Source organism: Sorghum bicolor, chromosome 5, assembly GCF_000003195.3.
Source record: "Sorghum bicolor cultivar BTx623 chromosome 5, Sorghum_bicolor_NCBIv3, whole genome shotgun sequence".
NCBI classification, from domain to species: Eukaryota; Viridiplantae; Streptophyta; class Magnoliopsida; order Poales; family Poaceae; genus Sorghum; species Sorghum bicolor.
The window spans coordinates 12,520,003-12,536,628 of record NC_012874.2 but is presented as its reverse complement, the minus strand read 5'-3'; the positions used below and the strand labels follow the sequence as shown (position 1 = coordinate 12,536,628).

General features: G+C 42.5%; 2 protein-coding genes across 2 annotated transcripts; both read right to left on the bottom strand.

The window, feature by feature from the left end:
• Nucleotides 1–792, bottom strand: LOC8076930 (uncharacterized protein At5g01610). The gene has a single exon (XM_002449240.2). It carries the CDS (start codon nt 704–706, stop codon nt 182–184), a length of 525 nt encoding a protein of 174 aa, XP_002449285.1. The 5' UTR covers nt 707–792; the 3' UTR covers nt 1–181.
• LOC8076928 (probable transport accessory protein MmpS3) lies at nt 13,258–13,818 on the bottom strand. The gene has a single exon (XM_021461969.1). The coding sequence runs from the start codon at nt 13,816–13,818 to the stop codon at nt 13,285–13,287; it is 534 nt and encodes a 177-aa protein (XP_021317644.1). The 3' UTR covers nt 13,258–13,284.

The following is a 16,626-nucleotide window of genomic DNA, read 5'->3' as shown; positions in this document are numbered from 1 at the left end:
TCGTCAAATTGGAATCGCTCAATCTCCCAAGAACCAAAAGCCTATTTCTTTCATTGATTTGTACACAGATCACAAAACAACAAATAATCCCCAATACTATGATACATGAAGTCATGGACAAATGCAGCAACAGTTACGGTGACAGCCAGCAGCAGCAGGAAGAAGATGAGGTGCCTTGGCATCAGGAGGCCGCGACGGCAGTGGCGGCGGCGGCGTCGCCGGCGACGTAGGCGCAGTCGAAGCCACACTGGCAGCGCGGGCTCTCGGCGAAGTTTTTCGTTGGGAACGACGCGGCGAGCGGGCCGACGAGGAAGCTGAGCTGGTCGCCGGCGCGGTCCACCTCGGTGATGGCGAGCCACACGAACAGCACCTTGACGCTCACGCCCTGCAGCGCGCGGATGGAGCCTTCCCGCGCCGTCCCGGAGATCCGGCGGTCGTACCGGAGCAGGTACCGGTCGCCGACGCGGAACTCGCAGCTGCGGCCCGAGAGGAACACCTCGAAGGAGCCGTCGTCGGGGCGGAGCTCGTACCGCTGCACGCCCTCCGGGAGGATGCCTCGCGGGAAATCGTACCGCTCCAGCATCTCGTACGCCGTCGGCGTCGGCGTCGAGTTGCCTGATGGTGAGGTGGCTGTGGTGGTGGTGGTGGTGGTGCCGGCAGCAGCCATGAGGAATACAGCAAGGACGAAATGGTGGTTCCTGGCCATGGCTGCGCTGGCCTGCTGCTTCCGTCTCTTGGCCGTTGATGGTGCGCGGTGGCTGCTCGCTTTTGTGGTGTAGATTTAATGATTTATTAATGTTGATGAGTCGAGTGAATCTCGCTAAAGAGATGAGATGCTGTGTTTGAAAAAAAATATTTCATGTATAGTATATATACAATTATATAGACCTTGACAATGTTTATGGTTGCAAGGCGCTTAATATTTGGGATATTATATGTATGTGTTGGTATGTAAATTTTTCTTTTTGATGGAAACTGTCAATTGGAAAAAAAAAACTTAGTTTTGATGTGACTTCGAAGCTGACTAATATGTTGGAACATCCTGCACACATGGAACATTAATTGACGATGATGATTCTCGTTTGCTTCACGGCATCTTGTATCCGTCCTTTTTCGAATGAAAGATATAATCTGTTCTACTTAATTGATCTCCAGATTGATAAAATAGAGAAGAAAGATAAAATTACTAATTTACATTTACTATTAGTGAACTGACCATCACTGTTAGCCATCACTGCTAGTTTCTTATGAACCGGTCCATTACTGCCAGTTCATGGCTTGAAACGGTAGTGATAGGCCAAGCCACATTGATTTTGAGGTTATCATTATCGATTTGAGCCACAAAGTTACAGTTGCCGATGTGTGCTTTGGCACCTAGAAGTTTAGCGGAGCATCATCATCATTGCCATTGTTTTTGTGTTTTTGTTGCTGTCATAGGGGATGTGCTTCTCCTCTAACTCCTTTTCTATAACAAGGAAGTGTTTAACATTGTTGCCTGTTTTAGATAGGGTTATTTCTCTACGACTCCCTAACCATTTCTCCCTGCCTCATCCTAAACATTTCTTTCCACCATCACAAACACACCCTCCATCATTCGTCTCTCTCCTTCACGATCTAATGGCCTCACGCATCTAACTCACAACCTCCCTTTATCTCACCGCCCCACTACCTCTCTCTCCTCATCGACTGATCTCGACCTAATGCACCTATGGCACGGGCATTGGTAGATGGGATGGTGGTAGACTAGGTATGTGTGGGCCCCCACCACATCCATTTGGTGGCGCCCGAGCACCTTACCCATTCCAGCTACAGTGAGTGGACTACCGCCCTCTATTTGTGGTAGCTCACGAAGGAGAAAGACGTTGGCATTCGAATCTACTATAAGTCCACAACTGCAAGGACAAAGGCAAATCCCATCAAGCTATAAGCATGGGTGGTGTGGACTCTCTAGAGGCTATGCAGCCCCTCCACTTTTAGAGGCGTCATTCAAGCCCCCTCCACCTCCGGTTGGCGGCTCGAGGAGTGGGTATGAAGGCGAGCTGAAGGAGGCTAGTGTGGAGAGACAAGGTGGATCATATATTCAAGCTGAGTTGGACCCTCTCTCCCTCTTCCTCTCCTCTCTCCCTTGCTATCATTATAATGTCTCCCCATTCCTCACTGTCTAAGCGTAGGCGAGCTTCACTAGTACACAGAAGCACTATACAGGCGGTTTCCAACCCCATTTCACAGGCGGTTTGGAGAACCGCCTGCGCTGGGTGCCTGTGGAAATCAAGAGTTTCCACAGGCGGGTAACCTAGAACCGTCTGTAGAAATAGATTTCTACAGGCGGTTCAGCTATGCAACCCGCCTGTAGAAATGAACTTTCTACAGGCGGTTCTCATTATATAACCGCCTGTGTTAAAAATTTTAAATTTCTAAATTTTCCCACTAGAACCTTTTTTCATTTTATATTTTAATATGTACATACAACATATATATATATACACGTAATATTCAAACTACTGAAGCCTAGAGATCATGTAAACCATTGCAACATGCAATTCATTTATATATACTGTTACTTTACATAAGGTTACATTAATTACAAACATGATCACACATCAAGTTTTTTCTGTTACATGCATTAGAGGTTTCACCTCTGAAACCTCTGCTCTAATAACCGGATCGAGTTAGCTTAAGCCTACTAATCTCCCTTAGCGCTCCGTATTCAGGCTTTGCTAGGGCGCTGGTCCGATCGTGATATTTCCCTTCGCTGGGAATGACTTCTCGCAACATGAATTTGCAGAGGTCCTCAACTATGTTGTATAAAGTGGCTTCACTCATGCTCTTCGCCTTTTCAAAGTCTTTTTGCTGCACAGGAAGTTAGAAAACATCATATATTTAATGTTCATAATACATAATTAACAACCTTAATTACTTAGAGCATTAATTACCTTATAAGGGTTAGTCATATATCTTCCACCCTCTCTCATGAACTCACATACGTAGAATCCACAGTGGACCGATCCTAGTGGTTGCTTGTGACACTATATAAAGAAAAAGAGCATATTTGTGAGTTGCAACATGATGCGTATTCTATGTATATAGCTAGCGAGAATAACTTGGTAAACTTTCATACGTACCGGCCACTTATAAAAGAACCTCAAAGGCTGCCCTTGTATTCCTGACTCGCACTTTCCTCCTTTAATCTTATAATACCTATAGGCCCTATGATATCAAAAACATTCTGCAAGTTATTGTCAAACTCTTATAAAATTTTGTATACATATTTTACTTAGCTTACCGTTCTAAGAGAGAAATGAATGGTGCATAAGTTGTTGGTTCATAGTCTGCGGAGTCTAGGACATGCACACGTCCATGCTTGGGATTAATCATTAAGCAGATCCAGTGGTCCCTGAGAGAATGAACTTTGTGATCAAAGTGCGCATTTTAACTATTAATACGATGCATGCAAACTGACACTTACCTAAAGTTATATGGTGCGAATATTAATTCCCTGTCTTGAAACTCTAGCATTGTCATGGCTAGGTAGAGGCCGTAACTAGCTATTTGTTTCTTTTCCCTTTTCTTTATTTCGTCCTCCTGCTCTTTTGGATCCAAACCTTTTAAGGAGTCATGATCTTTTCCGATCCTAAAAGTGTGCTCGTCCTCACATATCCTCATTGGGCTCATATACGCGACCCTTTTATTCGCATTAGTGCTTGGATCCGGACCGTACCGCATCTGTTGCTGTTCATATTGCATTCTGCAACGTGCACTTGTATGTTAGTATTAAAATTTAATGTAACTCACAAATAATAACTCACAAATTTAAAGCAATGTATGAGTGACACTTACAATGCAAACACAGTTATGAGCTGCACATCGAGTCTTTGTAGGTTCATCATTAACCACATGTCCTCGAAGGTCACAATTGCTCTTGTATGATCACTATTAAATGCCTCTGCTGGTATATCTACACTGATCGTGTCAATGCCAACAGAAGCTGCTCTCATATACCAGTCATGGAACCTTTTTACACCAGCTGGGACCTTTTTAAGTTTATCCCAAGTGAGTAGAGGCCTACCCAACTCATATTTCTTAGGGACATACTTATAATCATCTTTAGTGGGTGGCCTAATATTTACAAAAGCTGGTTCAGACTTCTTCGCTGCCTTCTCGTGCTCAGCCAAGTCAACTAATTTTGTCGTGCGGCTCATAGCAATTCCTGACAAAAATAGGGCAGTACCAGCAGACTTCCTCTTCTTTGGCTCGAACGGCGAAACCAATTTCGGCACCGAAAATTTTAACTTTTTTGGTGGCGGTGGTGTCGTCTCGTCATCTTTGGTTGGTTGTGGTGGTGTCTCGGCATTTTTGGGTGGTGGTGGTGTGGAAGATTCTGGTGGTGCTGGCGAAGGTTGTGGTTTAGGTGATGGTGGTGGGGATGGTGGGTGAGGCATTATAGGTGAGGATGGTGGAGCGAAGATCGGAGAGGGTGGTAGACTCGGAAGAGTTATGTTACCACCGACATCTGGAAGGGACGACTCCTGAGTCAGTGGTACTTCTTGGGATGAAGGTTGTGGTACCTCAGACAACAGGACGTCTCGTCGAGGCCAAAGAATGAAATTCTTGATAGCTTGTCCCAGCTTCTCAATACCCTCAGGACCAGGAATGTCTAGCATGTCATCCTCATATCCTTGGACAACTGTCTGCACTTCCACCCTACAATAGTCCTCTGGAATATTGCTACCATGAAACTGGCGCCCCGGGATTGCAAGTCCTGTGGCTACTTCCCTTGTACGATTATTGTTAAGACCGTACCTTATGACTAGGGAGCAACGAACAGGACTTTCAATCTCGTCAACTGGATACCGGTCCTTGTTTCCAGTAGACGCCACACTACTTGGGACAACTGGAGCCTGTTGTGATGTTGTCGGGGCGACCACTAGCTGCATCTGGCGAGGCTGACCACTCAATTGGCTAGACATTGCAGACGCCAGTCGCTGCATCAACTCAGGAGGAGGATCGAAGAGCATTTTATTCATCACCTGTTCGACTTCTTTCTTAGCCTCCTCCTTAAAAAAATTAGACAATTCTTCGCTGGAGCTAAGGGTTGTCCAGTCGCACTGACATCTGTAACTCTATAAGTTACTTTTGGGAACTGATTCAATCCTCTTTCACCTCGTTTCCTTTTGTTCCCGGTCTCAGTGGTCGTCTCCGTCGTCGGCTCAGGTGCACTTTCATGTGCAACTTCTTCTTGGGATAGGATTTCCTCCATTTCTTTCAATTGAGATAGCACCTCCTATTCATATAAAGACATGTAATTATGAATGAGGCGCATAAAAGTATAGAAACATATAATTATGAATGAGTAATTCACCTCTTCTATCTCTGGGTTGTAATCGGGGTCACGTGCGTACTCACGACGGGCGTTCCTCTCTATGCGAGGATCAGGAATGTCGCTTACCGAGGTCTCGTACGAAGGAGTTGACTCACGTGACCCTTCTGCCTGCTCCGTGTTGTGGGACCCTTGTTCCTTCTCTACGTGCTCGGACCCCTTTTCTTGCACGGTGGGGCTAGACCCTAGTGCCTTCTCGGTGCAGTCTGACCCTTTTTCTTGCACCGTGGGGCCGGACCCTGGTGCCTTCTCGGTGTGGTCTGTCCCTTTTTCTTGCACGGTGGGGCCAGACCCTGGTGCTTGCTCCATAGGGCCGGACCCTTGTGCCTGCTCCGTGTTTTCACTTGGAGAAGTCGTCATTGCAAGATTCTAAAGCATATATGTTATCAGAAATGTTATATAGTATAGTATGAACACTGAAGATAATACTCTAAGTCAATCGTTGACTAATAAATAGTTGACTTATAAATAATTAAAAGTGAATATTTGCTACATCTTTTCTAGAAAGCTTACTAAATTGTGAACTTTGTTCTAAACATTACTTTAAAATACTATAACTACACATGTGCTTAACCAAAAATTGTGTTGTTTAGCTTTTGGGAAAGCTTATGAAAAGTACTACAACTCATATATTTACCTTAAGGCAAGATTCACATCTTAACTGAGTCAAACAATATAAACATGCAAATCTACTAAGAATAAGAGCAAAGCAACATAGGGCATTAGTTATTTTTATATCTCTTAATCTATTATTCCTAAATTCATGAAACAATTACTAGACCTCCAATATCATATGAAAAGCATATCACAATAATTTCATATTTATTTGAGCACTACTACTACAGTTATGAAAAAGATAAATACAACAAGCAATTAAAACCTAACTGCCTAAATCTATTTTTACAGCTAAAATTTCAAACTAAAACATGCCATATTATAGATCTACTGGATAGACAATTTTACAAGGATTCCAAAAAGTCTATATTTGCTATTTTACGATTTTTCTAGAATTTACTATGATTTTCCAAAGATCAGCCAATTTCCTCCAAAAGAAAAATTCATCTGAGTCACTGACGTGTGGGCCCCACACGTCAGGACCTTCTTCAACCTCGAGCGCAGGGGATGTTTCTTCGACCGCATGCGTAGGGGAGGTTTCTTCAACCTCTATGGTGCGCAGGGGAGGGGACGGGGTGGGGGACGGGGAGGTGGGGGTGGGCGGCGACAGCGACGACGGCGGCGACGGCGGGGCGACCGCGGGGCAGCGGCGGCTGCAGCGCGGCCGCACTGTGACCGGAGGTGGCAGGCACAGAGACACAGAAGAGAGGGGGGCGGGCATACCTGGTGGCGTCGGGGTCAGAGAAGAGGGCGGCGCGGAGGAAACGACGGCGGCGAGACCGGCGGCGGCGGCGGCGGCGGAAAAAATGCGCAGCCTGACGGCGTCGTTTGAACTGAATGGCGCCTTCGGACTTAGAAAATTTCGGGGGGGTCTGGGCACGGAATATATATGGGCGGCATTTCTACAGACGGTTGGCATTGACCACCGCCTGTAGAAATCATTTCTACAGGCGGTGGTCAATGCCAACCGCCTGTAGAAATGCATTTCTACAGGCGGCTGTCTATGTGAACCGCCTGTAGAAATGCATTTCTACAGGCGGTTCGCTATGTGAACCGCCTGTATAAATATTTTTCAATTATATTATTTGTACATTATTTGTTGTAACATAATGTAAAATAACTTGTATATTATATTGTTTGTACATTATTTTTGCACTCTTTGTATATTGATATTATAATATGATTATATTGTTTCTAAATTTCTTTTTAATTTTTAGTGTTATATATATTATTTATGTATTGATATTATAATATAATTATATTGTTTCTAAATTTCTTTTTAATTTTTAGTATTATATATATTATTTATGTATTGATATTATAATATAATTATATTGTTCCTACATTATTTGTAACATAATTATGTGGCATTTGACAATGCATTTCTACAGGCGGTTCGCTATGTGAACCGCCTGTATAAATATTTTTCAATTATATTGTTTGTACATTATTTGTTGTAACATAATGTAAAATAACTTGTATATTATATTGTTTCTACATTATTTTTAATGTAAAATATATTTGTATCATATATTTAATGTATATTATAATATGATTATAATATGATTATATTGTTTCTAAATTTTTTTTTAATTTTTAGTGTTATATATTCTTTGTATATTGATATTATAATATGATTATATTGTTTCTAAATTTCTTTTTAATTTTTAGTGTCATATATTCTTTGTATATTGATATTATAATATGATTATATTGTTTCTAAATTTCTTTTTAATTTTTAGTGTTATATATATTATTTATGTATTGATATTATAATATAATTATATTGTTTCTAAATTTCTTTTTAATTTTTAGTATTATATATATTATTTATGTATTGATATTATAATATAATTATATTGTTCCTACATTATTTGTAACATAATTATGTGGCATTTGACAAAGCGTTACGAAAGTGTAGTTCTAAATCGAAATCGAAAGGTCTCACATATAGTTTCATAAATTTGAGTGAGATTACATGATGACTAGAGTTTACATGATGAATGACAAATACAATCTAGGCAGTTACTATTCTTCCTTGTCCATCAGCGCGCACCCAAGGCAAAGAACTTTGTGAGATGCTTCGCTCAACATTTCTTATCTTAGCAGGATAGTCATCCACAAAGAGGGACATGTCGCTGAACTGGTTAAAATCCTCCAGATCCGCTACACCATCAACTCCTATTGCTTGTTGCTTTCCTGGAAAAACTACATGCTTCAGCTTGTCAGTAGTTTTCTTCTCATTCTTAGAAAGGATCTGTTCAGCATAGAACACCTGTGCAGCACGGTTACCAAGGATCCACGGGTCATCTTTGTATCCCACTTTACTTAGATCAAGAACTCTGACCCCATAATTATCCACTGTGACATGTTTATCTTCTACCCATTGACATCGAAACACGAGGATCTGAAATGTACCATAGTCTAGTTCCCATATGTCCTCGATGAAGCCAAAGTATGTAATAATATCACCAGTTTCGTCGTCTATGGCCTCGCATCGAACACCACTATTTTGTGTCATGCTCTTTTTATCCTTGGATTTGGTATGAAATGTGAATCCACTTATGTCATATGTTTGCCATGTTGTCACTTGGCGTGATGGTCCAGATGCCAAAGCCTTGATGGTTTGTTCCTCAATTGTTTCCCCAGATGGAATATCCTGCTCCCTTAGCCATGTGTACAATTGTTTCTTGTGTTCCTTCATTATCCAATCATTCGTTTGCCCAGGATTATGTTCTCGAAGCTCATTCAAGTGTTGACCGAGCAAATGCTCCATAATCGAGAGCTGATGTAAGATGCTGTGATGTGCCTCAAGGACTGTATTGTAATCTGGCGGGATGAATGATTTCCGTCCAATCCTCCCACTTCCATGCAGCCTACCCTCATGCCTTGATGGAGGCAAACCTATTGCGACCTGGTCTCTTAGGACACTATTGCAGAATGGTCCTCCGGACTCAATTGCCTCTTCAGTACAGTACCCCTCTATCATGGATGCCTCAGGACGAGCACGAGTTGATACATAGCCATTTAGTATTGCCATAAAACGCTCGTACGTCCACATTTCATGCAGGTACATGGGACCCAATGCTTGTATTTGAGGAACTAAGTGCACCACAAGGTGCACCATGATATCAAAGAATGATGGGGGAAAACACATCTCAAACTGTGACACTGTCTCCACTGCGAATTGCTGAAGGGATTCTAACTCATCACGGTCAATTACCTTTTGTGTGACCTTATTGAAAAAATAGCACAATCGTGTGACTGCCATCTTCAAGAACACTGGATTGATAGCCCTTATTGCAATAGGGAGGAAAGTAGTCAGCATTACATGACAATCATGTGAGTTGTAGTTGGTGAGTGTAAGGTCTTTCATTGACACAATACTTCGTATACTAGAGCAGAATCCAGAGGGTACTTTCAAATTCTTCAACCACTCACACATCACATGTTTCTCATCTATGCTGAGGTTGTAGCTTGCTGCTGGGAGATGGTACTTTCCATTTTCTTGAAGAACAGGATGAAGCTCTTTTTTTATACCTAACTGTACCATGTCGAAGCGTGAATTGAGTCCTTCCTTTGTCTTCGTCTTGATATCTAGCAATGTGCCAATTAGGCTTTCAAACACGTTCTTCTGGACGTGCATACCATCGATCGCGTGTCGTATGTCCAATTCTTTCCAGTATGGCAAATACTCAAAGAAAATGGACTTCTTCTTGAATGTTGCCCCTGGAGTTGGTTTCACATCCTTTCTTGGTTTTCCATCCTTTGTCTTCTTTCCGAACACAAAGTTGATGTTGCTCACAATTTTGAAAACTCTCTGGCCTTTGCTATTACCTGATGGTGCATCTGAGTTCCTTTCATCATTATTGTCGAAGTACTTATCCATCTTTTTTAGGCGGTACCTGTGCCCTTTTGATAAGAATCGTCTATGCCTCATGTACACTATTTTCTTAGATGCATTAAGGGACACATAATGGGTTCCATCTATGCACACCACACAACCAACCTTTCCCTTGAATTGCCCTGACAATGTGAAGAGAGCAGGGTAATCATTGATCGTAACAAAAATAATTGCTCTTAGTGTGAATGAATCTTTGAGATACTCGTCTACCATTTCAACACCTTGTATCCATAACATTTTCATCTCCTCCATTAAGGGCTCCAAGAAAACATCCATGTCAACTCCAGGTTGGACTGGTCCAGAGATAAGTATGGTTAGCAAAAGGTATTTTCGCTTCTGCATCAACCATGGAGGAAGGTTGTAGATGGTGAGAATCACCGGCCATGTGCTGTGCTTGCTGCTCCTCTCAGCAAATGGATTCATTCCGTCGGTACTCAGTGCAAACCTAACATTTCTTGGTTCGCTGGCAAAGTCTTGATGGTTCTCATTAAAATCTTGCCACTGCTTTCCATCGGCTGGATGGCGAAGCTTGCCATCATTTTTGTGCTCATCCGAAGCATGCCAACTCATTAGTTTTGCATCGTCAGGGTTAGCAAACAAACTCCTCAGCCGATCTATCACTGGAAGGTACCACATCACTAAAGCAGGAATCTTTTTCTGCGCATAATAATCAACCTCTTCTTTATCTTTGCTGGTGGGTTTTGAACTCTGCTGGGTCTTCTTTTGGGTCTTCTTTCGCTTCTTCTCTGCTGTACACATGGAGGCAGCACAATCCTCATGTCGATAGTCTTTATTTGTCTTATACCGACTTGCACCACACTTTGGACACTTATCCAAGTCCTTGTATTCATCACCGCGATATAGGATACAATGATTCCTGCACGCATGGATCTTCTCGACACCCATAGTGAGCGGACTGATCAGCTTCTTTGCATGGTACGTGTTAGCAGGCAATTTGTTCTCCTTGGGAAGCATGTCTCCGATAATACTTAAGAACGTATCGAATCCAACATCAGACAGACCATACCTGGCTTTTGCCATCAGTAGTTTTAGCACAGATCTCAGCGTCGTGAACTCTTTGGTACAACCCTTGGACTCATCATACAGAGGCTCTTCAGCCGCCTTCTTCAAGGCCTCCATCCCTTTCATTAATAACATTGATGGTTCAGTATGACGATGCAACATTGCCTCTAAGAATTCAAAATCTTCTGCGGCTGTATCATTTGGTAAGACATGAGTTCTGTCATCAGCATTTCTCCCAGCAAAACCACCAGCAGTGACATTTGGCACAACATGTTCACTTCGGTGTGTGTCGTGCAAAAACTGAAATCCTTCATCAGGCATGTCTGGACCGTCGACATCAATATTCGCAGGGTCCCCAATTGTATAAGGTGCCGAGCTACCCTCTCCATGCTTTGTCCAAATCAAGTAATCCTTCATAAATCCTCGGCATACCAGATGAGAAATGATTGCTTCAGTATCTTCAAAAATATTAATATTTCTGCAGTCGATGCATGGACAATATATGTGCTTCGTCTTTGTTCTCAAAGCATGGTTCTTAGCAGCATCAACAAACCTATGGACCTCAGGTATGTATGATGGATCTAGTCTTGATAAGTTATACATCCAGAAGGACCGCTCCATCATGAGCTGTGCAAAAATTAGTAAATTAATTGATCTCAATGCAAAACAGGTAGTTTAGGAAAATTGTCATCTAACCTTTCAAACAACAACTTGTGAAGATGAAAACCTCGGAGCTAACATTAAAAATAAAGACAAAACCCTAAGTAATAATAAAAAACTAACAACTAAATCAAATTGACAAGGTAGAAAATCACCATTGATGGATTCAACTAAATATATACCTTGATTCACTATAATAAATTTGATAAGGAAACATGGAAATATATAAAAATACATATTGCATAATGAAATCAAATTTACATAAAAATGAACATCCTAAACAATAGAAAACTTATCTTTCTCTTTCTTCCCAAGCATGGAAACACCATTCATGGAAAGCACTACATATATATTTCTTGGATTCACTAATTAGAGAAGAAAACATAGAAAAAAAGAGAGGAGAGACATCATCTAACCATCTTAAGCAATCTCATTTGAGCAAATATAGTCCATACCTAGCTATTCTACTCTCTCTCTCTCATGGTGAAACCCTAGATCCAAAAAGTAGCTCTAATTGAGCAAGGGGGCACAAAAAGAGCCTTTAGAGGCATCAACTAACCTTTCTTAGCCACCTCCTTCCAAGAAATGAAGATCAAAACCTCCCCCCTTGTATTTTGGAAAAACTGGACCTCCAAGATGTGCTCCAATGGAATGTGGCTGCTACCTACAGTTCTGCCCGAGGAGGAAGCAGGGGTGGGGTATTTATAGAAAGAATAGCACAGGCGGTTCACATAAGAAAACCGCCTGTGTTAATGCTCCATTTACACAGGCGGTTTCCTTATGTGAACCGCCTGTGCAAATCCATTAACACAGGCGGTTTTTAAATCTTGCCGTACAAATTTACAACACAGTCGTGTTACAAGTAAAACCGCCTGTGAAAATTTTTTGCCCCCGCCGGCTTAGAGCATCTGTGTACTAGTGCATGTTGCCCCGACTGCGGGCAGATGGCATGACGGTGCAGTGTCGATCCAACAAGGAAGGCTGATCGGATCAAGGTAGGTTGGCACCATGGTGGTATATATAAATCTAGTACACTTGTGGTGACGCCCTGCGTGTGGGCCACTTATTTTTGTATTTGTTTTGTATTAACAAAGATGGGAAGGCATATATGCACTGCCCCTGGAAATGGCATTAACAAAGACCTCGTAGCAGAGGCGGCTCATTGCCCTCCTCTATTAAGGCTTTTTGCCAGACGGTAAAAATAGTTAGTGTAGTAGTGGCACACCCTACCAAAGTTCTTTACAGGGTGAGTGATTAAACAATTTTTCCTACTACTTTCTTTGAACTAGTCTTTTATCATTGAGAAAGCACAACAACTAAGCTTTAGTAGTTCTCTCAAAAAATACCTAGGCTTTAGTAGTAGTTCTTTAAAAAAACTAGCGTAATTCCCATCACCACAAAAGCATGATTGCTCTTTGTACGTTATATGCCTGTAGCTACGGACCGAACTGAAACAGCTTGTCTACCCAGAATTTACGATCGAGTTATTGCCGAAACTTCCGACCTAAGAATCACATGTTGAGGTGTTTGTCGTGTAGCATTTTTTTTTTTTTTGCGTGAACAACATCTATTCAACAGAAATACCTTATTACCCACCAAAACCAAATGCCAAGCATATATACTCAATCAACATCTATTAGTGGCAATAATATCGATGGTTATATATTGCTTCCTTTTACGGAGCCATCGTACGTCGAAGCCTCAACTACACACACTGGGGGCTATTAGCAAACTTGTCAACAGGAAACGACTTGGATATCCGACCTGCAAAGAAATTGAGCTGGCCGTCTTGGGTGCGATTCACTCCAGTGATGGCAATCCATGTCAGCAAAACCTTCACCTTCACTCCCTTGAGAGCTCGGATCCACTGGGACTGGATGTTCCCAGCGATGACGCTACTGTACCGGATCGGCGTCCCGCCGGCGACATGGACGCTGCAGTCACCGGGGAGGTAGACCTCGAAGGAGCCGTCCGGGCGGAGGTCGTACCCCGTCACGCCTTCGGGAAGGATGCCACGGCTCAGATTGTACTGCTCCAGCATCTCGTACGCTGTTCGTGGTGCTGCTGGCGAGCTTCCCGGCGGCGGTGGTGCTGCTGGCGGCGACGTTGCCGTCGGTGGCGGTGGCGATGTTGCCGTCGGCGGCGGTGTCGATGAGCTAGCTGAGGTAGTGCCTGGAGTGGTCAAGATGGTGGCAACAAAAAGGAGAGTCACGATGAGGTGGAGATGGTGCTTGGCCATGGTTGGTGTTTGGGATATTTTACAGAGCGATCGATAGGACTACCTTTATATATAGGCTATTATAACAACATTTCTTTTGGTATGAAATAATGTCACCCTACATGCACTTCTGCATCTAACATTGTACAACACAATTTACAGTTATATATTATCTATAATAACATACGGAGGACTGGAGGAGTAAAGACAACAACCAATACAGCTTAAAAGCCTCTAACTTTACCGTGCAACCGGCAGGCAATCTTCCAGCCGGTCGACGAGCTCCCCCGGCGGCCGGCGCAAAACAAGCGACCACTCCTCCTCCCCTGAACAAATCAGGCGACAAAGAACCAAACCGCCCACACGGTTTTCTCTGCATAACAGCACAAGGCACGCCATACCTAGCTTCTTCTGGGTTTTCACCGCAGCTAGCTCGCGGCATCATCGCGCGCCTGCTCCACAAACTCTATGCCTTTGCGAGCATCTCCAACAGTTATGCAATTGGACTTTGCATTCTTAAAATTTACCAAAAATCTTAAAAATTGCTCTCCAACAGTTTTGCATTTGACTTATGCATTTTGGCAAACTTGGCATTTGATGGACCAAACTTGGCATTTTTGCATAGGCACAATGGCTTGGCAATTTTAATATCCAGAGAATCTTGGACTCCTTGTCGTGCCCGTACTCCCCACGTCGCGGTAGTTTCCCGCGAGACGACTCCTCCCCGCGCGCGACTCTTTTCTTTCCCCCGCGCGCCGCCTCCTTTCTTCACACGGGGACGAAGGAGATCCATCGCCGCCTCTTTTGGTGACCTCGAAGCCCTCCTTGCGGAAGCCTTGGGACCTGGATGCCGCGGTGCTACCTAGAACTGTTGCCTCGATCGAATCTCGACGACCTGGACCAAGCGGCGATGTGGACTTGCGGGATGAACACGGCCGCGCGACGCGCGAGAGAATTGGCGGCGACGGGCGAAGGAATTGCGCGCGAAAAAGAAAGCGCCCGCGCGACGCGCGAGAGAATTTCCCGTGAAGATGAAAGATTCCCGGACAAAAATAGTTGGGTCCAATATTTTGGGAAATACCAAGTCAAAAATGCCAAACACTTGGAGATGAACTTATTTTTCCTTTGGCAAAACGTTTAGGGACTTGGCAAACTTCAACAAATGGCAAATTCCAATTGCGCGCGATCGACTTCTTTCCTGCTACAGATTGATTGACTCTTTTCTCCTCGATCGTATCCCATGTTCGGTTTCCAAGCTTTTTTTTTCTCAAGAAAGAAAATCTAGCTTCAAGAAAAATCTAAACATTCCAAATTATGAAATATTTGAATTTTTTAACATCAAATTTGAACAAGCCGCATGCTAGCGTTTATCTGAACTGTGACCCAAAAGGCTACTCGTGCCTAGTTTAGTTCTAAAATTTTTGTAAAACGGACAATGTAGCACTTTTGCATTTAACAAATATTGTCTAATTATGAACTAAATTTAAAAGATTCGTCTCGCAAATTATAGATAAACTGTGTAATTAATTTTTTTATCTATATTTAATGATCTATACATGTGTTGCAAGATTTAATGTGATGAGGAATCTAAAAAATTACAAAATTTTTTTGAAACTAAACAAAGCCTCAGTCAGTACTTGTAGAAGAATTTTGCATGGGCAGCACAAAAGGACAGGAGCACGTGCGCGGCCCAGAAAAGTCCTTGACGCGAGACCACAACAATACTACAGGCTGCATCATTGGGCTTTACATTTTTAAAGGACCTCCACTCATGACAGCCTTCTAGATTACTTTACCCAGGCCGTGTTTGAATATAAAATTTGACCGCCCATGTCTGGCCACTTAGCTTTTTATTCAGGCCTTCTACAAAGGGATGCTGCACGCATAATGTTGCCCACAAACACTTTATCAATTATTCAACACTAACATAAAGCGTGCTGATGCTGAACATAGTAAGGTTTTGTACAAGCTAAACTGGCCTATGTGATTTTCTAACACTAACACAAAGCGTGCCAAACACAGTAAGATACAAGAGCTAAGATAACCTAGCTATATATATGGAAACAAATTACACGATATTTGCATTTCACAAGTCACAAGACAATCTTGTACCGGTAGGATTTGATTCTCTGACGGCATGGAACAAGGTCGTGGGTAACAGTGCATAGAAATAGGGTCTCTTGTAGCTTCTCTCTATCTCGACGATATTCGATCCAATACCTACAAAGAGCAAGGGAAAGGTTCTGAGATCTGTTGGTTTGCTCTAGATCCTTTAGTTGGTGTATTAAATATGGAAAGTATAGTTGGCTGGCTTTTGATGCGGTGACTTTGATCTTTTTCAGTTAGTGTTTGTGAGATCTGTTGATTTACCCTTTTTGTTGATCTTGTGAATTTTGTTGGTGTTGGTGCATTAACTAGGGGAAATAGTTTGATGGCTATTGATATGGCTATTTTGACCTTTTTTTTTGTTGGTTCTCCAACCATTATTTTGGTTGTTTGTGAAGATTTGCAAACCCTCTTACGGTAATCCTCTAGCCGATGTTAGCTCATTACTGACAACAAGTAGTTAATACAGAATTTAAAACCTCATACGGCGATGGCGTTTGCATATTTCTTTATTTTCATGTCTTTTCAATGTAATCTTCAAACTCCGACAGGTGGGCCTTTATAGTGTATATATTTTTTTTCTTTATTAGATGTCGTCTTGTACCTAAGCATGCGCCGTCAAAATGACAAGGCCCAAAAATAAGATGGAGTTATCAATAAAGAGCATTGAGCTGCCTTTTTCCATGTATTGAGCTTTTTCACCTCGGAATGTGCCGATAAATA

Coding starts and splice junctions, on each gene's coding strand:
- LOC8076928 (XM_021461969.1), bottom strand. CDS start 13,818: ATGGCCAAGCACCATCTCCACCTCATCGTGACTCTCCTTTTTGTTGCC.
- LOC8076930 (XM_002449240.2), bottom strand. CDS start 706: ATGGCCAGGAACCACCATTTCGTCCTTGCTGTATTCCTCATGGCTGCT.